The sequence below is a fragment of the Diceros bicornis genome, chromosome 14 (assembly GCF_020826845.1).
Source record: "Diceros bicornis minor isolate mBicDic1 chromosome 14, mDicBic1.mat.cur, whole genome shotgun sequence".
NCBI classification, from domain to species: domain Eukaryota; kingdom Metazoa; phylum Chordata; class Mammalia; order Perissodactyla; family Rhinocerotidae; genus Diceros; species Diceros bicornis.
The window spans coordinates 43,846,760-43,870,809 of record NC_080753.1 but is presented as its reverse complement, the minus strand read 5'-3'; the positions used below and the strand labels follow the sequence as shown (position 1 = coordinate 43,870,809).

At 39.1% G+C, this 24,050-nt stretch overlaps 1 protein-coding gene across 2 annotated transcripts; it reads left to right on the top strand.

The window, feature by feature from the left end:
* Positions 1–203: 203 nt before the first annotated feature.
* MRS2 (magnesium transporter MRS2) lies at positions 204–24,050 on the top strand. Of its 2 annotated transcripts, XM_058555160.1 has the most exons (11): positions 207–494; positions 2,898–2,971; positions 5,892–5,928; positions 7,675–7,787; positions 9,567–9,740; positions 11,918–12,048; positions 13,320–13,436; positions 15,148–15,300; positions 15,557–15,674; positions 20,688–20,801; positions 21,347–24,050. In XM_058555160.1, exons 1-11 carry the CDS (start codon positions 305–307, stop codon positions 21,455–21,457), a joined length of 1,332 nt encoding a protein of 443 aa, XP_058411143.1. In that variant the 5' UTR covers positions 207–304; the 3' UTR covers positions 21,458–24,050. The 2 variants fall into 2 exon arrangements, with proteins under 2 accessions (XP_058411144.1, XP_058411143.1); XM_058555161.1 differs by lacking the exon at positions 15,148–15,300 and having other exon boundaries at positions 204–494.

Sequence of the window (24,050 nt, the reverse complement as noted above, 5' to 3'; positions counted from 1 at the left end):
AAGCGCGCCCCACCCACCCCTGAGCCCGTCCCCCCACACCTTACAGGTACAGGCACAGGTACAGGCCGCAAACTCTGATTGGCCACAGGACACAAGCAGCCTACCCAACCCCCCCACCCCCCCCCCTGCCAAGCACCTTCTGAGCATGCGCGGGAAATAAGACGCTCGCGCGACGCGCCCCGCGCATGCCCGGGACGCAGCCACGGTAGGGCGCTCGCGCGGGGTCGCGGAGCGCGGGTTGCTCTGCCACCGTCCGGCATGAAGGTCTGGGGTCTTGCTGCTGCCTCCTCGTCGCTCCAGCGCCATGGAATGCCTGCGGAGCTTGACCTGGCTCCTGCCCCGCGCGGTGGGGCTGCCCCGGCGCACCCTGTGTGCTCTGGCCTTGGGCCTGACCCCTGCAGCTCGCCCTGTTGCCGCCTGCGGCCGCGCAGCCGAACTACTCGGAGGGAGCCGGGCCGCGCTGCTCTGCGGGCCCCGCCGGCTCCGCGTGGCAGGTACTGTCCCCCCCACCCCCCGCAGCCCTGGATGCCGGTGTGGCAGTGACCTCAGGTCCCCGACCCCACCGCCAGTCCGGCGAGGCTGTGGCTGCCCCGCGCCGCGTCCTGCTCAGGCCTCGGTCTCTGGTCCGCCCTTGGGCGCCCGGGTGTGCTGTCAACCTGCACGGGTCCGCGGGCCGAGCTGTGTCCCACCAGCTCAGAACGCGACTGTGCCTTGTGCTCTGCCAGCGTCCGACCGGCCCGGCTCTCTGTCTCCCCACCGTCCCTTGCTGCACATCTCCCCGCCTAAGTGCTCTTGTGAGAAGGTTTTTTTTTACCAAGAGTTTCATCCTTATTCATCATGATAGTTCAGAAGTCAAGATTGGGTTCATCTACCTCGAATATTTTTATGAGTATTCATTTCTCTTCCCTGACTTCTGTCTCTTCCTTATGGACACATACATTTGTCCAGTTGCTCAGGTAAAGGGTGGGAACACACCTAGAAGGGAGGACGAAGACTTGGAGCCTTCGTGATAAGAGTTGTTCCTGAGAAAGATCTGACTCTGTTTTCAAGTACTGTGTAACCAGCCAGAGGGGTCAGAGTGGGGACCGGAGGGGTTGGGGGTGGAGGAATCTGAATTATTTTTTTACCAAATTATAATCACAGACGTGAGAATGTGGGTACTAATATTGCTCAGAAACAAAAGCATTAAAATGTATGACTTCTCAAAAATATTGCACTGTCCTTAAATATGTTTTCTCAATTGTGCTCTCAAAAGGCTCCCAAAGTAACTCTGTCACCACTTCCTTCTCCACACTCTTTGGAGACTCTTTTTGAGTTAGATTACATCCCATATTCCCTCCTTTGATAATGCTTGGGAACGCAGTTTCAGCCCGTCTAATGTTTCAGGACAAACATTGAGATTCAGAATCTCTGTCCTGGTAACACTTTATCTAACTTGTGACTGATTAGCAAATGCTGCTTTATAGCTCTCACCTTTACCTTGATTGTGCTGACCTTTATAAGATAGTGTATATTTTGTAAAAGGGAAACAACAAACCTTAGATGCTAACAAATTACATGAGTCATTAAATGTATGTAACGGGAAGGAATAAGATCAGAAATGAGAATATATCTACACATTCTGTGGAGTCACTGTGATTACTTTGGAAGTGTAAAATAATTGGTAATATTTTTACACCTTCTGCCCATTTCTTTTATGTGTAGTATTTGAAACAGTGTCCTTTGTCAGTCATTAAATTTACTTAGTTATACTTCAGAGCTCACTTCAACTCAGTCTGGTGTTTGAAATAGATTTATTTTGAAATAAAGATTTGTCTTCATTCCAGTTCACTCGGGTCTGCATTCCTCTTCAGTGGGTTATTTCATAAGTATTCACTATAAAGTATATTTGTGAAAAAAAGTTAACACACAGAAGTAAAATCTGTAGGTTTTGTAATTTATAGGTCAGTCAAATAATCCTGATACTGAGTTGCTGAAAGGTCAGATGGTACTTGGGATCTATGTTTTCTAAAATATATCTACCAATATAATTTGGATGAAGAGGCTTTTTTTTTTTTTTTTTGGTGAGGAAGAGATCAGCCCTGAGCTAACATCCATGCCAATCCTCCTCTTTTTGCCGAGGAAGGCTGGCGCTGGGCTAACATCTGTGCCCATCTTCCTCCACTTTATATGGGACGCCGCCACAGCATGGCCTGAACAAGGGGTGTGTCAGTGCGCGCCTGGGGTCTGAACCCTGGCTGCCATCAGCGGAGCACGCCCACTTAACTGCTACGCCAGGGGGCTGGCCCCGAAGAGCCTTTTTAAATTATTGAAGAAAGAATGGCCATTTTTGTTTAATCTCAACACTGTTGTACATTTGTTCATCTAACTCTGAGATATCAGTAATAATTAGAAAGAGAAAAGGGTGGTTGGAATCTATAAATTATTCTAATGCCTCACCTAAGCCATTACTTTTATTTTATTTTATTTTTTTTAATAATTTTATTTGTTTATTTACTTTTTCCCCCAAAGCCCCAGTAGATAGTTGTATGTCATAGCTGCACATCCTTCTAGTTGCTGTATGTGGGACGCGGCCTCAGCATGGCCGGAGAAGCGGTGCGTCAGTGCGCGCCCGGGATCCGAACCCAGGCCGCCAGCAGCGGAGCACGTGCACTTAACCACTAAGCCACGGGGCCGGCCCTAAGCCATTACTTATAAAAATTATTCCCTGCCACACCTACCTTAATCACCTACAAATATTAAAATTAACAAATAGAGTGTTTCTTCTTTTTCCTCTAGGAAAAAGTTTCGAAATGTAGTAAAATAGTCTGAAGACCTCCACATGCTATGAAAGCTGTATCTTAGCTATGTGTGAAAACAATTGTATGATCACAGGGAATTCTCTATTCGTTCTTCAGGTGAAGTGCACCGGTTTAGAACTTCTGACGTCTCTCAAGCCACTTTAGCCAGTGTATCCCCAGTGTTTACTGTGGTGAGTATGTACAGTACATTTGATAACTTACAGAACGTACTTCTCATTAAGTTAACTGCATTGGACTGGTCAGCCAGGATATTATTTATTTTTTGTTTTATGATAAATCATTATACTCATAAGTCGTGTTGGTTTTGTGTTTTGCTTAGCCAGTGGCCTGAGTGTCAGCTAGGTTTGGTGAACAGCACTCTTGAAACTTTGCTAATGACTATGCAGTGCTTCTAATACTAAAACAAGTCATTCAGATCACAGTTTCAGAGCTTCCTACTTGAATTCTCAAAATTTCCCCATGAATCTATTTAGAAGTCCTTGAAAGCTATTAGCCAAAGAAGGGCTTGAACCTATACTGTGCAACATAATATACACAGACGCATTTTGAAGGCAGTATGGTGCAGTGTTTGAGCACATGCTTTGAAGGGTTGTGATCTCTGCAACTTTCTCTGACGTGGTTTCGGAGAAAAAAATGAATGAATAAAATAACAAGAGTAATGTGTAGCACACACATAAATTTAGAGAAAGAAAAATAAGGCCGTTGGGGCAAAATGTTAACAAAGGGTGACTCAAGGTGAAAGTTCCTGGGAATTGGTTGTAGTATTCTTGCAACTTTTTTGTAGGCTTTTAGTTCTTTCAAAGAAAAAGTTTAAAAAAATAAGCATGCTTGCTCTCAGCCAGAGTTCCTGTATTCAGAGCTGAGCTCTGCCTCTTACTGTTAACTGGGTGGACTCGGACAAATTCTAATAACGTCTTTGTGCCTTAGTTTTCTCATTTGTAAACTGGAGGTAATGGTACCTACCTTGTAGAATTGTTGTGAGGTTAAATTAACTCATATATGTAAAACCTTTAAAATAGCATTCAACGTAAGCCATTATCATCATTATTATTTAGGCTTATTAATATAAGAACTTTTTTTAATAAACTGTACAGAACGAGATAATCCCCAGAATTGCACGTGAAAGTTATCACTGTTACTCACTGTTCTGGAAGAGTTGGCCATGGGGCCGGCCCCGTGGCTTAGCAGTTAAGTGCTCGCGCTTCGCTACTGGCGGCCCGGGTTCGGATCCCGGGCGTGCACCGCCACACCGCTTCTCCGGCCATGCTGAAGGCCGCATCTCACATAGAGCAACTAGAAGGATGTGCAACTATGATGTACAACTGTCTACTGGGGCTTTGGGGAGAAAAAAGGGAAAAAAAAGGAGGAGGATTGGCAATAGATGTTAGCTCAGAGCAGGTCTTCCTCAAACTTGGAAGAGTTGTCCAGTTTCAACAAGAAGACAAAATTAGATGTTAAATATTGAAAGAAGGTTCTTTGCAGGTGAAATCATTGTCTAGCAAGAACAGTTAAGAAAATCAATTGATACTATTTGAAATAATGAGAGTTTATAAAGTGAGCTAGCCAGCTCACTTTCTATGTAATGTGAGTTACATTAGTTACATTACAAAGTAAACATTTTAAAAAATGTTTGTATGATCTTATTTTTGTACTCAGAAAAAAATCCCATTAAAGAAAAAATGATACAAATAAATATTGAGATGCAAAAATATTCAGCATGTATTGTTAAGATGAAAGTGGAGGAGAGACTGCAAAGAAGTGTGTGTAACGTGAATATATGTAATAGGAAAAAGTCTGGAAGGACATTCAGTAAAATAGTAGAATGATTTTCTCTTAAAATTTGTCATGTCAGGTGATTAGTTTTATTTTACTTATCTTTATTTTCAGATTTTCTGCATCAGATATCAGATATATGTATTAGTGAAATAAATTTAAGGAGGAAAGCTAAAGCTAGTCTATATTACACAAATAAAGCTTGCTTTGATGTAAATTTCCCTTTAACATTGATATTTTATGGTGCCCATTATATATTGATCTTATCTTTGCTCATGAGAAGCAAGCTAAAATATGTATTGTGGGGTTTTATTATGCTATTATTAACACAGCATGCATATGTTTCCATTTGAATAACCTAGGGCTTGTACCTACAACTATATCTTAGAGTGGGTCTTTTCTGAAAATGCATATTTAATAGTAATTAGTACAGCCCAGCACATAGTGATTCCTTAAATATTATTTGACATCTTCAAACTTGACTGTGGACAGTATTACAGAAAAATGTTCCCTCTGCTTTACAGGAAACAAGTACATTTTCTGCATCGTGTCCTCTTGAAACTATCAGAAGAGACCTTTTCTGTAAATCTTAATTTGATTCTGCCGCACCCACCACAGAGACTTCATAGCCTCCAGTAGATACTTAGATTCACAAGTTAAGCCACACTTGGTCCCAGTCTATTCAGAAGGATAAAGGATAGGAAATGCAGAAGGGCAGCATCAGGTGTTTCCTCTTCAAAAGAAGTCCTTGCAGCCATCCAGGGGCTTCTCTGGCACCCTGTGTAACAGCTCTGGTACAAGGAGACAGTATTCTCAAAGGTGGGTGTGAGATCCACCATGGCTTATAATCCCCACACCCTCTAGTGCTAGTATCTCCTATATCCATCGCAGAGGCACATCCAGGGCTCCCACAAGGAACATGGCTAGTTACAAGAGCCACCACACTCAGAAAGGCAGAGCTGTGGCTTCCCACCAGGTATCTGTAATTGGTTCAGTCTTCCCAGTCCAGTGCAGTCTGCCAGTCATTGGGCACTTTTATCATAGCAATGTTGCCTAGTGACACCACTGATACTCCTTTATCACATTTCCGGGGGAACCAAGATAGAACGTTAATCCAAGGTCAGATTTGTCCTAGCAAAGGAAAAAGGGATTTTTTTTAACCCTGAACTCATAACTTAATATAACTGAAAGAAGGGCAGTTGTGATTTATATCTGCATTTCCATATTTGAGAGATATTATCATAATACTATATAATGCCATAAATAGCATACTCATTTGGGAGAAAATAATATTTTGTTTTTATTTTCTCTCTTCAGACAAAATTTGACAAAGAGGGAAATGTTACTTCTTTTGGTGAGTATCTTTAATTTTCTTCTAAATCACTTTTCTTTTCTTTTTTTATTTTTTGTGAGGAAGATTGGCCCTGAGCTAACATCTGCCAATCCTCCTCTTTTTGCTGAGGAAGATGCCCTGGGCTAACATCTGTGCCCATCTTCCTTCACTTTATATGGGACGCCGCCACAGCGTGGCTTGACAAGTGGTGCATTGGTGCGTGCCTGGGATCCGAACCGGCGAACCCCGGGCCGCCGCAGTGGAGGGCACACACCTAACCGCTTGCGCCACCGGGCCGGCCCCTCGCTCTTCTTTTTTAATCAGTGAATGAGTGATCTGATGGATATTATGAAATTGTAGTATTTTGAGTAGAATATTCTTTGTGTATGTGGATGTATTGAAGTAAATCTTTCTTCAGCATTTGTCCATCAGTCCTAGTCCTAATTGGAACTGGCAATACCTGGACTGTGCACATTCTCCCAGAATTGTTTTTTTTCTGTCAGGGAACACTTTGCTCTGACAGGACATTAAAGGAATGTTTTGGAGGGGAGAGGCTGATGTGCAGCTGGAGCAGAGACACACTCTTTTCCCTTTTCTTTCTCTTCTTTGGTCTCCCTTTCACAGCACTAGTCCTTATATTCACCTCCTCCTGTACTGTGTTTAAGGCAGAATTGCATAATACCGCTGACATTGCAGTGGGTGACAGAAGACAGGAGGGATCGGGCACTGGATGGCAGTCAGACGGAACTCTGCTGATAATTGTTCTTATGGACAGTTACTTTTTAAAATGAAACTAAGCATTACTTTACTGTCTGACCTCAGATGCAGGTTTCAGATCTCCTATGCATTTCCAACCCGATGGTCTCTGCTGTGCCTGCTATTGCTGAAATCCTAGTGGAATATTTTGGGTGTTTTTTTTCAATATCTCTTTCAAAAGATTGTTCTACTTAGAGCTCTGTCACAGGTGTGGTTTGATGCTACAAGTTCAGATATTACTATAACCAGTATCATTTCTTGAGTTTCCTCGTCTGTTCTGTTTTCTCTTAGGTAACAAATTTAGTTTTCAGGTAAGGAGAATCTGGTATGAGAACTGACTTCATTTTCTCATTTTGTATTAGTGCAAGAACAAAGAAAATTAAACTTAACTGTTCACAGATTTTTTTTTTTTTAATAATTTTATTTATTTATTTATTTTTTCCCCCAAAGCCCCAGTAGATAGTTGTATGTCATAGTTGCACATCCTTCTAGTTGCTGTATGTGGGACACGGCCTCAGCATGGCAGGAGAAGCGGTGCCTCGGTGCGTGCCTGGGATCCGAACCTGGGCCACCAGCAGTGGAGCGCGCACACTTAACTGCTAAGCTACGGCGCCGGCCCAACTGTTCACAGATTTAAAATACTGAAGATAATGTAGTGAGAAAAAATAGAAAATGTCGTTCTGTAGCATTCATATTTTAAAAAGATGACCAGTCTCTAGAGCCACAAATTGATACTGTAGTGATGTATAGCTATGGTTTTTATATTGGTCCCAAGGGGCTTCTAAGTGCAGAGAAATTTTATGAAGTATGGATAAGAGGAAAAAAGAATAGAGTTTGACCAGATTTAGCCTGTGTATGTTTTTGAGGTAAAAATCGGTATTAAAGACTCATTTTAGCTTTTGTTTCTGGTAGTAGTAGAAAATTATCTTGATGTTGGTAAGATATAAAAATCTAAACTCTTCAATTTATTGGTTGAGCCCACTCTTTTTATTGAAAATATTTCTTTTATAGAAAGGAAGAAAACTGACTTATATCAAGAATTAGGTCTTCAAGCAAGAGATTTGAGGTTCCAGCATTTAATGAGCATCACAACCAGAAACAATAGGATTATCATGAGAATGGAGGTAAAGGATTTTATTTCGTCTACATTTCTCCACTGCAATTTTATAAAAGTTACTATCTTGATCAATATCTAGGTTTAAAGTAATTTTGTAATAAAAATGGCTATGTGAAACATAAAATATTTTATAACATTGTTTTGAGTAGAACTTATTTTACAGGAATTACAGACATATGCTCAGCAGGCATAACACTGCTCTATTTTATGTTGGAAAAGTTCTGACTGCAGTCTCCGTTCTCACTGTTTGAATTTAGTCTTTCATTTCTGAAATGATAAGAGAAAGAATCTTGATTTATAATAGACATTTTCAGTTGTATACAGTTATGTATAATTGTACTATAATTTTAGCTCAAAAACATATTCTGGTTTTCCAAATAGCCCAGGAATATTCTTTAAAGTTTATAATCTTAAATTTTTGTTTTTATGCAAAGCTTTCTAAAATATATTATATCTTCCCTTGCCTACTCAGAGCACACCAAATATAATTTGACTTTCTTTAGTGATTCAGAATTAATGTGAACATAAGTTATTTTGGTGGGCTAAAGTTTAGGGTTCAGAAATAGATGAGGAGACAGGTCTCATTGGTGTTGGCCCTGCAGTGGACATGAGACTTGCTTTCTTAAAAAAGTCTTTGATGGTGGGTTTTTGTCCATTCATCTAGAATTAATTTTAAGAAATCAAAAGTAGAAGCAATCTTCTCCCAAGTGATTTGCTCCGGAAAACGTTCTTCACTTTTGTTATCAGTAGTACGCACCCTTCAAAATAGTATCTCTTTGATGAAGAAAGAGAGAAGTATGTGATAAAGCAAATTTAGCAGAATGGTAATTATATAATCTAAATGGTGTGTATATGGTGTTGACTGTATAATTTTTCAACTTTTCTGTATAAAAATTTTCATAATAAAATGTTGGGAAAAAATGTAAAAACAAAACTCAAATAATTTTTATATCACTCATCAGTGGCCATAGGCTACCCTTCTGTGTCACTTTTCTAACATAAAAGATGCCAGTCCTTCTCTTTAGAATAAGTTTCTAATTTCATAGTGTTCTAAATTAGAGCACAAAGGCTATGTTTTATCTTTGTAATTTCAAATTAGCTTAATATGTTTTGTTGATATTTGAAATAGGAAACTGTCCCATTTCAGTCAAACAAATTGTGATCAAACTAAATCTTTTCTTTTTTTTTTTTTTAATAATTTTATTTATTTATTTTTTTTCCCCCAAAGCCCCAGTAGATAGTTGCATGTCATAGCTGCACATCCTTCTAGTTGCTGTATGTGGGACACGGCCTCAGCATGGCCGGAGAAGCGGTGCGTCGGTGTGCGCCCGGGATCGGAACCCGGGCCACCAGCAGCGGAGCGTGCACACCTAACCGCTAAGCCATGGGGCCGGCCCAAACTAAATTTTTTCTAAAGGTCTGCCCAATACGTAACTTGTAAGATTTTATCTTGTTTCTTTTATTCCCTGTTTTTCTCATGATTATGCTAGAAGTCTTAATAAATAAATAATTTGTTTAATTCCAATTCTGTTGAGAGTGAATTAGAGGTATCAGGACACATATATTTTAGGCTTCCTTTCTTTAAAAAAAAAAAATGTTTCGGTGTTTTTTGAAAAACTAAATAAGTAGTGATTTGACTTAGGCTTAATCCAAAACTAATAGAGTATTAAATCCTATTTTATGAATGTTATTCTTTCCTACAGCTCTACAACTTGCATATACATATATGCATGTATATGTGTATGTATGGGTGTACATACATTTTTTTTTGTTTTTTTTTTTACAGTATTTGAAAGCTGTGATAACTCCAGAGTGTCTCCTGATATTAGATTATCGTAATTTAAATTTGGAGCAATGGCTATTCCGGGAACTCCCTTCACAGTTGGCTGGAGAGGGTCAGCTTGTCACATACCCTTTACCATTTGAGTTTAGAGCTATTGAAGCACTCCTGCAGTATCGGGTAAGCCTGTTTTTATTTAGCTTCTTAAATTTGTTCTGGTGTTAAAATGCTATTGAGTAGGAAGACAGGTTGGTATTGTTTCAATGGCACTTTCACTAACCCAAACAAAATGTCTCTAAGGGTCCTGTATAGAGAAATTACTTAATTCTTAAATTTTATGACCCAATCAAATAGATGTACGGTCTCTAGAAACAGTATATAGTATTTCTTTGAGAGTCATGGTATGACATTCAACAAAGCACATTTCAAGTTGGCTATCTTTTGTACAGTTTTAATAATCGTATTCAGGGGTGATAATTCAAAATACTTAAAATCCTAAATATGCTATAAATAAACATATCAAAAAAAGTTTTAAAAGGGGGCCGGCCCAGTGGCATAGTGGTTAAGTTTGCATGCTCTGCTGTGGCAGCATGGGGTTTGCAGGTTTGAATCACAGGCGTACACTTAGGCACCGCTCATCAAGCCATGCTGTGGCAGCATCCTACATACAAAATAGAGGAGGATGGGCACAGATGTTAGCTCAGGGCCAATCTTCCTCAGCAAAAAAGAAGATTGGCAACAGACATTAGCGCAGGGCCAGTCTTCCTCACCAAAAAAAAAAAAGTTTTAAATGTATTCCATTTTATTTTCTAAGTTAAATTGTATATAGTGTAAAACTGCTCACATGTGATAAATTTTATAACATAAATCATTCATCAAATCATCCTAATACTTTTTTTGTGTGTGTGAGGAAGACTGGCCCTGAGCTAATATCTGATGCCAATCCTCCTCTTTTTTGCTGAGGAAGATTGGCCCTGGGCTAACATCCATGCTCATCTTCCTCTACTTTATGTGGGACACCGCCACAGCATGGCTTGACAAGTAGTGCGTCGGTGCGTGCCCAGGATCCGAACCTGCGAACCCCAGACAGCCGAAGCAGAGCATGCGCACTTAACCGCTGCACCACCGGGCTGGCCCCCTTCCTAATACTCTCAAAATCATTCTTTGATTTGTTTGTATAATCCTTTGTTTGAGGCAGCTAAATGATGCCTGTGTTTGAGACCTAGTTTGACATAGGAACCATGTACAATTCTTCTAAGGACTGTTCATTAAATTGTTAGTCATTGGGTGTCTGGAGATCCTGTCAGGCCCTGAACAAGGAGGGTCACTGCTTTCTTGGCCCTCACAAATCTTTCATTATCTTTTCTTCCCCCTATTAGTCAGGATAGTACTGATTAGGAACTTGATGCATGCGAGAGTTGGTGCTAGGGGCATGCTACCCAGAGTGGGAGAAGGAGAGGAGGGTAAAGGAGACATGAGGTGGGTGGGGATTGGGTGAACCTGGTACCCTTCTCTTCTGTGTGCCTTGCTATACTGAGGGAATAGGAGATGGCTCCATCCCTGCTCAAGTTAATTAGACAACAGCACCAGCTAGTACCAGCCCATGAGATGGTGACTAGTTGGAGCCCAGTTACTAAGCAGGGAAAAAGCAGGAGAGGGAAACAAAAGAAGATGCAGACCACTGGTCAGTGACAGGCTGAGTAAGCTCTTGAGGGCTCATGCTGAGTTAAACAGTATATGCTGGAATTTATGTCATTAATTTACTGCTTCATTCAGTTACTGTTATGCTGTTTACCAACTGGTATGGAGGTATTTCAATATCTTAACAGCTAGTATAGCTGTATCAGTGCATACCTGCTGAATATCAACTGCGCCTATAGTAACCGGAATAAGAAGTATACTTTTGACTCTACACTGGTTTTTAAAGTCCAGATTATGTTTTGGTTTTCAAAAGAACTTTGTTCATAGGAATTTGGAACTGTATTCTGTTTACAAAGAACATAGTTATTATTTACCAAATGTAAAGTTTGTGTGTTAACCATGGCATGGCAGATGTTATTTTAATTAATCAATCTCCCATTCCTTTCATAAGTGTCTGTAGAGGAAGGCTCTTATGGAGTTAATTCCTTATCAGCCAAGTGTGAGCCTAGTAACAACATTATCCATGATTATCTTCTAACCCAGGAGATGTAGTTTTTGAATCATCTGGAATAGGCATTCTAGCAGTGACCATGTTCTGAAATGTTATCAGCTTTCCTAGCCATTATAGATTTCTGTATTTAATCAGAGGATTCACTGACCCTGAGTATTCTAAAAAGATTGTTTTAATTCTTATGAAAGGTCATGTTGTTGTCTAGATCAACACCCTTCAGGGGAAACTTAGCATTTTGCAGCCACTGATCCTTGAGACGTTGGAAGCTTTAGTGGATCCCAAACATTCTTCTGTAGACAGAAGCAAACTTCACATCTTGCTACAAAATGGCAAAAGGTAAATATGGGTGATTTACCAAGTTGGGACTTACACACAAATACCTTAAACTTCTTTTTCAGTAGTCCTAACACTGAAGTGTTGAACATAAATTCAGACACAAAATTAGTGTGATTATTACCTGTTTTAAAAATACCAACTTTCATAGTCTTGCTAAGGGTAATGACATTTTTTACTTTATGACTTACTCTCAGGGCCTTCATTGCCACATTTGGTTTTATTTATTGTTAAAATTCTGTGTTTTATAACTTTTTTTAAAGTAGGAAAGTAGCCAAGGTGGGAAATTGAGCTAATAGGGGCACACAGACTAATGTTTATTGAAAAGCTATTTTGGGTGAAATGCCGTATCAGCCTCTTTTACATGTGTGATCTCATCTCATCCTTTCAGCAGTCCTGTGCAGCAGTTGATGTTGTTCTCATTTAGAAGATGAGAAAAATGAGGTTTAAGTAACTTGTCTAAACTTATACAGCTAGTAAATGACAGATCTAAATTCAAATCCAATTCTCTCTCCCCTAAGGTCCATGTTCTTTTTTTTTTTGTTATAATGCATTCCAGAATTTAAGAATAATATTTTAATTAATTTTTATCATAAATTGAATAAACATGCTCTCAGGGTTTGTACCCCCTAAAATCTCTTCAAGAATTAACCGTTAAAATTCCTGAATCATTAGTTCTTTTTTTTTTTTTTAATTTTCTTTATTTATTTTTTCCCCCAAAGCCCCAGCAGATAGTTGTAGGTCATAGCTGCACATCCTTCTAGTTGCTGTATGTGGGACGCGGCCTCAGCATGGCCGGAGAAGCGGTGTGTTGGTGCGCGCCCGGGATCGAACCCGGGCCGCCAGCAGCGGAGCTCATGCACTTAACCGCTAAGCCACAGGGCCGGCCCCAAGAATCATTAGTTCTTTGTCCAAAAATGTTGGAATGTTTCTATCAATTAAAAGTAAATAGTCTTTATGTTATCATTGCCATATTTATTAAGAATAAAAATAAATTCCCAAACCAAAAACCTTAAATTCACAATGATTGTATGTTTCCGAGATAAATAATATATGCTGAAATTTATATCATTGCTTATTTTTACTGCTTAGTGCAGTTTGGGTTTGGGAATTGATTCTTAGTCTGCATGATAAATATCAAAATATTTTTTGTACAAACCAGTGTTTACCATGAATGTATAAGTGGATCTACTTCATAAGAAAAAGGCACTATTCTTGAAGTGAAATGTTTTAAAAGTTTGTCATTGATCATTTCTGTACACCTACTCTTACAGTCTATCAGAGTTAGAAACAGATATTAAAATTTTTAAAGAGTCGATTTTGGAGATCTTGGATGAAGAAGAGTTGCTAGAAGAGCTCTGTCTAACAAAATGGAGTGACCCACAAGTCTTGTAAGTCTGTGGTCATGCTTTGTTATTTATTCTCTTAGGATCAGTCTTCTGTCTTTTCTTCTCCAGGATGAGCTTTCATAGAGAACATCACATTTTTCTGAGATTGAGAATAGTGGCACTTTCATCCGAATTGTTTCAGTTTTCCCTGTGCTGTGTTGCATCTAATTCAATTTAACAAGGATATATTGAGTGCATACTGTGTACACAGCACTGTGCTGGGCTGTGGTCATGTAAAGATACACACCATTACCTTTATCTTCAAGGGACTGACCACTGACATGGCTAACACCTCTACCCAACTAACTTACAGTGGAGGTGGTGAGAAATTCACATGGGGAGGGAAAGGGCAGGTGAGGGGGATGAGTAAGACATTGGCACAGATTCTGTAAGTTTGGTTTAATATAAAAGTGCTCATCTTATAAACCTTTTTTCACAAGAATTTGGGAATCATGTTCTCAAACACACTCAAGTTAAATGTTTACTTTCTTTTTTTTTTTCCTGAGGAAGATTAGCCCAGAGCTAACATTCATGCCTATCTTCCTCTACTTATATGGGACGCCGCCACAGCATGGCTTGACGTGCGGTGGGTTGGTGCGCACCTGGGATCTGAACCAGCAAACCCTGGGCCGCCGAAGCGGAGTGTGCGCACTTAACCACTTGCACCACTGGGCCAGCCCCTAAATGTTTACTTTTTAAATACCGAAAATATTTCATTTTTGTTCTTTGTAGAGCAGTATCAGAAATTAATATACCTTTGTAATGTGTATAGTTTCCACACTCTGTACAGATTTTTAAGCATTTTGAGAAATTAGTTATCTATATTCTAATAAGCAAACATTAAGATAAAAAGAGCTGTATAATGTTTGGTATTGTAGCAGATAGATACAGTAGTGGAAATTTGAACACACGTGTAACTCTTGTTTGCTTATTAGGCTAGTCCATCTCTAATATACTTTATGATAGAAGTATTTTTTACAGACTACTTCATTCTCACTTACCCTCCTTGGTAGGGTGGGAAGTATAAGGAAAAGGGAGCAAAATAGCGATGTATTGATATCATTCAGAAACATTTGTTTTCATATATGAAAATGACATTATATATTTACCTTGGAAAGGAAATGCATTTTTTTGTGTTTTTTTGCTGAGGAAGATCTGCCCAGAGCTAACATCTGTCGCCAGTCTTTCTCTATTTTGTATGTTGGTTGCCACCACAGCATGGCTGATGAGTGGTGTAGGTCCGCGCCCCAGATCCGAACCCACAAACCCGGGCCGCTGGAGCGTGCCAAACTTAACCACTATGCCACAGGGTCAGCCCCCGTGAAAGGAAATGCTTTTTATGCTCATTTTTAGTTCTGGTTTTGTTTTACCTCCTAGTGGTATTGGATTTGCACTAATCATCAGCATTCACACATCTGGATTTTCTTGTAACTGGTGCATGGGAGTCCCTTGGATTGGGGCCATGGAATACAATGAACCTAACTCGTCTGTATAGGAATAGAACCTGTGCCCTGAACTTACCTGTGTAGTGTTTAGGGTCAGTTGACAAAGCCACTCATAGATTGGCCTTAATCACAATAATAGAAAAGGCAAAGGCTAGTTTTTTTTCCATTCATAGCCAAATATTATATACTAATTCAGGAAGCTTTTTGCTGCTACATGTATGATGTACATATTGGGGACATGTTAATTGTGCTAACTCTTTTAATTGAAGTGAAAAAAGCAGTACTGGAATTGACCACGCAGAAGAGATGGAGTTGCTCTTGGAAAACTACTATCGATTAGCTGAGGATCTTTCCAATGCAGCTCATGAACTTAGGGTACTGATTGATGATTCACAGAGTATTATATTCATCAATCTGGACAGGTAAGAAAGCATTATATAAAACAATCAGTAAGTACTTTCTTTATAAAATAATTATTATAAGGTAGTAAAGATTTTAAGGAACTGTCATTTTGGAAGGAATTATACCATCATTATCATCTATAACTACCACATGGAAGTGTGTCTTTTTTTTTTAAAGTGTAGATTTCATCCACGTGGTCTTTAGTAGATGATTTGGTGCATTTTCTGTGCATAGTTACTGGGCCTTTCTGATCTAAGGAGGTGTTCTCCTCTCCAGCCACCGTAATGTGATGATGAGGTTGAACCTGCAGTTGACCATGGGAACCTTCTCTCTTTCGCTCTTTGGACTAATGGGAGTTGCTTTTGGAATGAATTTGGAATCTTCCCTCGAAGAGGTGAGAATACTGTATTATTTCAATAATCTAGGGGTTGTTTTTTTAAGGTTTTGAAGGTTGTTTTTTTTTTAATGAATTTTAATAAGAAAGTCTGAACACGTATACTCCCCTTGTGAAATAAAATATATACTCTACTTCATTTAAAATTCAGGCAGTATTGTTGGACCCTGTTATAACATAGCTATAAATATAGCTTGGGTTACCTTGTGTTTCTCAAAACGTAACTACCCATGGGAAAGGTTTGACAAAACAGTGTTATGCTGTGAGGTAGTGTTAATAAAGGATTTTTATTTTTTTTAATTCTTATATGCCAGGCAGCGCTCCTGGCAGTTGGCAGGCTTTATTTGGCTCAATCATCACAACTCTGAAGATGGATGTATTACCCCTACTTTATAGATGAGAAAGCTGAGGCTCAGATATCTTAAGTAACTTGCCCCGAGGACACAGCTAGAAAATAACAGAGTTAGGATTTGAACCCAAAGATTTGCATCTTCCACTTTGTTCTACTGCCTTTCCAAATTAATATAACACTGAATTCCCAGGGTTTCATTTTATTGTAGCCTTGTGTTGTAGAAAATATCTTCCTGTAAGATTTCTAGAAATGAACGTGAATGTGCATTCAGGACACTCTGGCACTGGATTCTGTGTCCTAATTCACCAGTTCTATTCTCTGTGTCTAGGCTCTCTCCCTAGTCCAACTCACATCATCTCTCAGGACTGCTACTTTCTTTTATTTATTTTTATTTTTTAATTTTTTTGTGAGGGAGATTGGCCCTGAGCTAACATCTGCCAATCCTCCTCTTTTTGCTGAGGAAGACCGGCCCTGGGCTAACACCCATGCCCATCTTCCTCCACTTTATATGGGACGCCGCCACAGCATGGCCTGACAGGCGGTGCATCGGCGCGCGCCCGGGATCCGAACTGGTGAACCCTGGGCCGCCGCAGCGGAGCGCGCACACTTAACTGCTTGCGCCACCAGGCCAGCCCCATGCTACTCTCTTTTAAAAAGTGGTCTTTAAAAGAGGCAAATCTGGTAGTCATTCTTCTGCATAAAACTATTCAGTGGCTTTTGATTGCCCTTAAGACAAAAATCCCAACTCCTTGGCCTGTACGGCTTTTCCTGGTCTGCTGTGCCCACGTCTCCATCTTGTCTCAGTCACCTTGCCCTCGTTGTTAGTTGTTTCATCAGTATTTCTTGTCATTCACACTGCCTCCACACATCTCTCCTGAGCTCCCACCGTTTATTTGTCTAGTTCACTTCTACTTATCCCTCAGGTCTCAACTTCTGTGCCACTTCCAAGGAGAATCTTCACTGATTGCACCCCCAACCTAGCCAAGTAAAATTATTCCCCTTGTCATATGTGCCCAAGTAATCTCACACTTCCCATTTGTCACTTCCTCAAATTTGCAGTTGTTCAAACTCTGTACAAGATCATGAGCTCCCTGAGGCAAAGTCAGTGTTAGTCATTTTTAATGTTCCTTATAACAAGACGGTAAAAATAAATGTAATACATTTGTTCGTTCATCTCAGAATTAGATTTTTTGTGCCTGTTATATACTAAATTCTGCTCTCAGCCCTGGGGGTACAGCAGTGTCCTTGCACTTGTGGAGGTTACATTATAGTAGAGGAGGGAGAAAACAAACACATATATCAGTGCCGTAAAGAAAAATAAAGCCAAGTAAAGAAATAGAGGATGCCAGGAAGAGGTGAGACGAGGAGCATTTTAGAGATAGGGTGGTCAAGGAAGGTCTTTCCAAGGAGGTGACACTTGAGCAGGGACCTGAATGAAAAGAGCAAGTGAGAAGAGCTGAGGGGAAGGTGTTCGAAGCAGAGGGAACCACACATGTGAAGGCTGAGGCAGGAATGAGCTGAGCTTGTGCAAGGAACAGCAAGAAGGCCAGAGTGGTCAGAAGAGGGTGTGTGACGTGGCGAGGGATAGGGAATGAGGTCAAAGGACAGACAAGTTGAGACAGTGTTGATTTGGTAGAGCCTGGTAAGAGCTTGGGTGTATTTTAAGTGTGATAGGAATCTGTCAGAGGCTTTCAAGCCCAAAGCTAGACTAAAAGTTCGGAGGTAACCAAACTATCTTGTGCAACATAGACCTACCCTTGACGTTCTCAGAAGATAACTTCAAAGACCTTTGCAGGTTCCCTGATTTGTGACTACAGAACTCTTTGTACAGGTTCCTGTCTTTCTCCCAAATCATTTTTATTAAGAATCATGTTTATGTACCTATACTTACTCTACAAGCTAACTCCTTTTTATACTTAACTCTAGTATTTTCCCTCACTTAATACCTATTTTGCAAAAAAGGATTTTTAGAAATTCCTTTCTGATAGTTCTAGCATGTGCAATCCTAGGTATGGAGCAACCCAGTTGGAATGAGATATGAGTGGGAGGAAGTGAAATGAGCTTGCTCAGTAGCTGGGTGATTGGCTCCCTCAGAACAAGATTCAGATCAGTGCCTCATCAGTTATCAATTGTGCATCTCTAGGTTTCCTGAAGAATAGTTGAAACATGTTCATTAAATCCGTGGATGTCAAAGGTCTCTGTTCCCACGTAGTTAGGGTTAATATTTACAATGGTGAATCTAGGATAGGAGAAACTGTCATTTTTTACTTTTTAGTTTAAGATAAATAATCAAAGAATTCCCATATAGCCTTCACCCATATTCTTCAAACACCTAACATTTTATCACATTTTGTCTATTCTTCTGTCTCTATATATACTTCTTTTTCTAAACCATTTGAGAGTAAGCAACAAATGTGATGCCCCTTTACCTATAAATATTTCATTATGTATTTCCTAATCTTACATAACCACAGTACGGTTGTCAAAATCAGGAAATGAACATTGAAATAATACTGTTTTCCAGTCTATAGACCCTACCCAGATTTTGCCACTTGTCTCAGTAGTGCTCTTCATCTCAAAGAAAAGCTTGGATCCCATGTTGCCTATACTTGTCCTGTCTCCTGAGTCTCCTTTAATCTAGGCCAGTTCTTTCATCTTTGTCTTTCATGGCCTGGACATTTCACAAAGAATACAGGTCTGTTATTTGGCCCTCGACACTCTTTCTTCATTGTTAAATTCTGGTTATGCATTTTGTCAGTGTGTTTTTTACATTGAATCCCATTAGGAGACACATGATGTCGATTTGTCCCATTACTGTTGATACTAACTTTGATCATTTGGTTAAGGTGGTTTCTACCTACTTTCTTTCTATAAAGTCTCTTTCTCTTTGGAATTAAGTGTCTTGTAGAGAGATACTTTGAGAGTATGTGAAAATACTTATTGATTAAATTGGTTATTGGTTAAATTTTCACCCTCTAGTTTTAGCATCCACAACTTGATCCAAAATTGATTCATGCCTGAATCAAACATTACTCTGATGGTTACCAAGTGATGATTTTCTAATTCTATCACTCCTTCTACATTTATTCATTGTAAAGTAGAGCATTCCATTCTCTCCTAGTTATTTATTCACTTATATCAGTATGGACTCATGGGGTCTTATTTTAGTCAATGAGTTATAATCTGTTACTGTCGTTATGTATTTTGATGCTCAAATTGGCCCTTTCATGCTGGCCTCTGGGTACTTTTGACATGTCCTCATCAGTTTTTAATGCTTTTTTAGCCTCTGACACATGAGAGTGTTCTATTTCTAAGTGATGTGGGTAGACTAAATGGTGGAGGAGATAAAGACTACCATGAGTTTGAAAATTAGGTAAAAAAAGTACTGCAGGGCACACCCAGAGCAGAGGGAGCAGTAGATCTCCAGCTCTCAGACACACTTGTCCCTTCCCTTAATCTCCTAGAGGTCTCGCAATGTGTTTTGTGTGTATTTTATTGACACATGGAATTTTGACCTTGTTTGCCTCTGACTTGCTTACCTTTCAAGTTTATCACATTTTGGCACTCCCAGACTTTTGATTTATAAGGGATTACAGAACCAGTATACAGCAAAGAACAGTAATCATCTGTGTATACTAAATCGCATTTAAACAGAATTTTTACTTAATAAATTAGGGCCTTCTTTTTAGATAACTGGAAATGTGTTTACCATCCAAAAACAGTTAATTCATGTTAGCACTTGTCTTCCTAACATGTTCTGTCTACATCGAACTTGTGTTAAAAGGAGGCAGATTTCTGCTCAGTATATGACATGCATTTCTGTCAGTGATAGATGATCCCTGTGTAACAGGCTACTTTGAGGGAAAGTGAGCTCTCGATCACTGGTACTAACCAAGCCATGGTTGATAACCAACTAATAGCATAGCTGTTGATGGGATTCCTTTCCGGTGGGAGATGAACTATAAATTCTGTGATTCTGTATATAAAGGCATGAGCTAAGAACATTACACTGCAAAAATATTACAATTTTGAAAATGACAGTGAGGAAAAATGTTTACTGCAAGTCAGAGGGTCCTAAACTTTCTTGGTTCATGATGCTTTTAATGTCTTAGTAATTTTTTCACAGCATCTCTAGACCAAAAGTTTTTTATTGTTATAGTTTCCTTCATGTTACGTTACGTAACAGTTAACTTCATGTAGTAAAGTCAAAACAACTTAAGAACAGTAGTTCTCGTGGTATTCCACCGATGTCACTGTATCTCCCTTGAAAATTAAAATATTCTGGGGTGCTGTGATGCGTAAGGCACCTCAGCTCACAGTTTGGAAAATGGCTGTAAGCAAAAAATTTAAGTTGTATGTCGTATGTGATTATAACTATTAAAATTTGTATGCATGTAAATGAAGAAACACAAAGTAAAAGCAGTTATGTTTGGCTTATAGATGATTAAAAATATTTAAAACCTTTTATACTGTGTTTCTCTTTTGACTTATTTTCTGATTCTTGGTCTTTGGGTGCTATCAAGGACTTGTTCTGAGCTCTTTTCTGTAGGAAAGAGCTGTACAAAGGCTTCTTTTAGACTCTGGGGCAATAATAGTTCAGGGAATTTTCTCTCTAAGGAACCAAGCCTTTTGTGATTGAAATTAACTATGTTCCCTTTTAGGACCATAGAGTGTTTTGGCTGATTACAGGAATCATGTTCATGGGGAGTGGCCTGATCTGGAGGCGTTTACTGTCATTCCTTGGACGACAACTCGAAGCTCCTTTGCCTCCTGTGGTATGAAGGGTCTGGTTCACAGCAGTGTAGCAGGGTGGTCACAATCTTGGTTTTGATGTCAACTTGGGCACAGTGTCACAGGCTTTGTGACCCTGAGCATGTTATTTAATTTCTCAAAGCCTCCCTCAGTTTCCCCATCTGTCAAGTCACTACCACCTACTTCATAGTGTTAATGGGAGAATTAAATAATATGTGTAAGGCACTTACTAGCACAGTGCCTGGCATAACAAGTTAGAAATATTTTGTATGGAACACTGTGACGAGCATTATACATTTAGATATCTGTTAGTAATTGTGATGCAGGATTTGTCATAACCAAAATTGAAATGTAGAGAACGTTTATAGTGTTCTCATTAAGAAAACTTAGGAAGTTTACCTCCTTTTTCTTATCTTTCTACTTGTAATTTACACACTGGAGTAAGTCTTCAGACACTGACACATGGCTGGCAGTCCTTCCCTCATTAGAAGTCACATTATATCATTTTACTAGTGGCTTTTCTTTTAAGAAAGACACAAACTAGAATTAATTTTGCTGCTTTACTTAGGTGGCCTCTTTACCTAAAAAGACTCTCCAGGCAGATAGAAGGATGGAAATGAAACACAGCTTCAGGCCGGATGGACTTGGATCAAGCAGGAGCCTCCTCACAAACCGTTAGAAACAACCTGGTGGATGCTGAATTATTTTTTTATGGTAGTCACAGGAAACTTCAGATACTCTTTTAATACTTTCTTTTATAGAGTCAGAGTCTTGAAAAAAATCACTGACATTTAAATTATAAGTCTGTGGTAAAAATACTATGGCAGTCATCATACTGGAACTTAATTGCATTTTCTGCAATTAAGAATTCTGAGTAAAGCAGCAAGGTGCTTGCTTTGTAAAAGGCCAAAATTCTATTTCCTACAAACTTAAAAAGCTGTTTTTATAGACACGATGTGAGGCATGGAGGGATTAACTTAACAAAAGAATAGATTTTATTTTATTTATACATATCAAGAAAAGTGCGATTTCATGCCAAATGAAGCCTAGAAACTTGACAAACCCACAGTTACAAGATCAGGTAGCCGTAGTTTTTAGTCGGTACAGGGAATCACGTGCTTTCAAATTTCCTGACTCTCAGGTGACTGAAAAGCTAGCAAAATATATATCAACTTTAAAACAAGGACCGGAAGTTTGTGCTTTAAGTCAATATTTGATATAACCTTATGTTCTTGTATCTGTCCTCTTTTTATATAAAGGTGAATAAAAAGAAGGAAATGATCATTTAACATCAGCTTTATATGGATTCCAATTAATCAAGATTTTACTTTCTCGACCCCTGAAACTATTTTTGTTTGCTTGGCTATGATTAAAGCCTTTGGAAGTTGAGTTGAAAGGAAGTGTTTCCATTATGTTCCTGTTCTATAGCTGCTCTGGTCATGCCCTGATTTTGAGAGTAGGTGGCTGTACTAAAGGAAGATGGATGTAGCCCAGCTAATCTGTATGCCAGCACCTCAAAAGTTGACCGATGGGCTTCCTAAAACAAGGGAGTTTGATAAATTTTAGAATTGTGATCCTGTTTGTTTTCACAATCAGAGACTGCGGTTTAAAACAAATGGCTAATAGTTGTAAGTGTCAAAGCTGCTATCCTACTTAACATCTTAACTACGTTTTTTATATTTTCTGGAGGTTAAATACAGTTATGCAGTAGAACATTACAGTTATACTTGCCTCCAAAAGTAGCATTCTTGGAAGATTCCAGAGTGTCCAGAGCAGCTCTTGCACTACAAATACAGTAGTAATAAAAGAATATGCATACCCTACTTATGTTGGGGGTACTTCATACCCTAATTGATGTCATTTGAGGAAGTTTAGGGGTCCATTTACCACGTGGGTTTGGTGATAGGAATAAAAATCCTATTCCAATAGCTGATTTGAAAGAAAATAAATGAAGTTACTAGTAAAATTTTCCCCACTCCCATGTGTGGTTATGAGCAGCCATTAGAGGGAAGGTGTAGAATAGAATGGCAGAAACAGGCTGGGCTTGTCTTGGGTACCAAGTGGCTCACTTGGCACCTCTGGATCAGGAGTATGCTTTATGGTGTGGTTGTCGGAATGTGAACACACAGCACTCCCTAGCATCATAAATCTGTGTGATGATTTTCAAGATAAAGTACCTTTAATAATACTTAGATTTCATGGGGGCACTCTGCTTTGGCACAACTCAAAGCACTCTGCTGCTATTTTTGGTCATATGTTATCACTGTAAAATAGGTAATAAATATTACTTAACTGTGACATAGGAGGAAGTGGAAGGCCAGAGGGCAAAATTTGATTTGACTGAGATATCAGGCATTAGGATAGAATTTTGGTGATCTTTCCTTGTAGTGATACTCACTTAGTTTATGGGCTTGGGTAAAATAATTTTTTTTATAAGTTATAATTTTCCTCATGAAAGGGAAAATAAATGCAACTACCTCATAAGTCTGATAAAGGGAAGTTACTGATGGTCTGTAAAACTCTTAAAGGTGGTTAGATCAAGTATGGTTTCAAAATGTTAACTAGCTCTGCTTTGGTGATAGCAGGATGCTTCCTACATTAAGCTTCTCTTAAATAATAAAACAGACTATGCCAAAAAAAATAGGAAGTTTAGCAGTTTTAAAACAGACTGAGCACATGAACTGCTATTTGAAAGTGAAGTGATAGAATACCAAACACTCAGTTATGTGAGTAAGCAAGCAACCATATCTGCTGTTTAACATGTACAAGTAAGCACAAGGACTGATACTCTTAACAGGCTGTCTTTGTCTTTGGAAGGCCTCTCAGGAAATGTTGTGGAATGGATGTCATTTTAGGATGCTATTAACACTTGCTTTATTCTTGATAAACATAGACTGATAAATAACCACTAAAACAATTTCATATTAAAACGCTGTTTATGTTGATGAGTTATTTTGAGAGTTGTACACAGCTTTGTTTTTTGGAATTGCAATATTAAACTCTCTTTAAATTTAGGATTTGCTTTCATTAGTTTAGTGATACCTGTGGAGGTGGTCTAATGGGTGGTGCACAGAATAGGGAATACAGAGACCTGGTTTATTTCCAAACTCACCTCAAATCATAATTAGTCTCTTAGGTGTGTGATACAAAGGCATAAAACAATTCTGATCTTGAAGCCTTGAAGCAAGTTGTTACATATACAGATAATAGAAAGACAAAAATTGCAACTATGTAAATGTGTTATCTTGAAATAAAGGTAATTTTGAATTAAA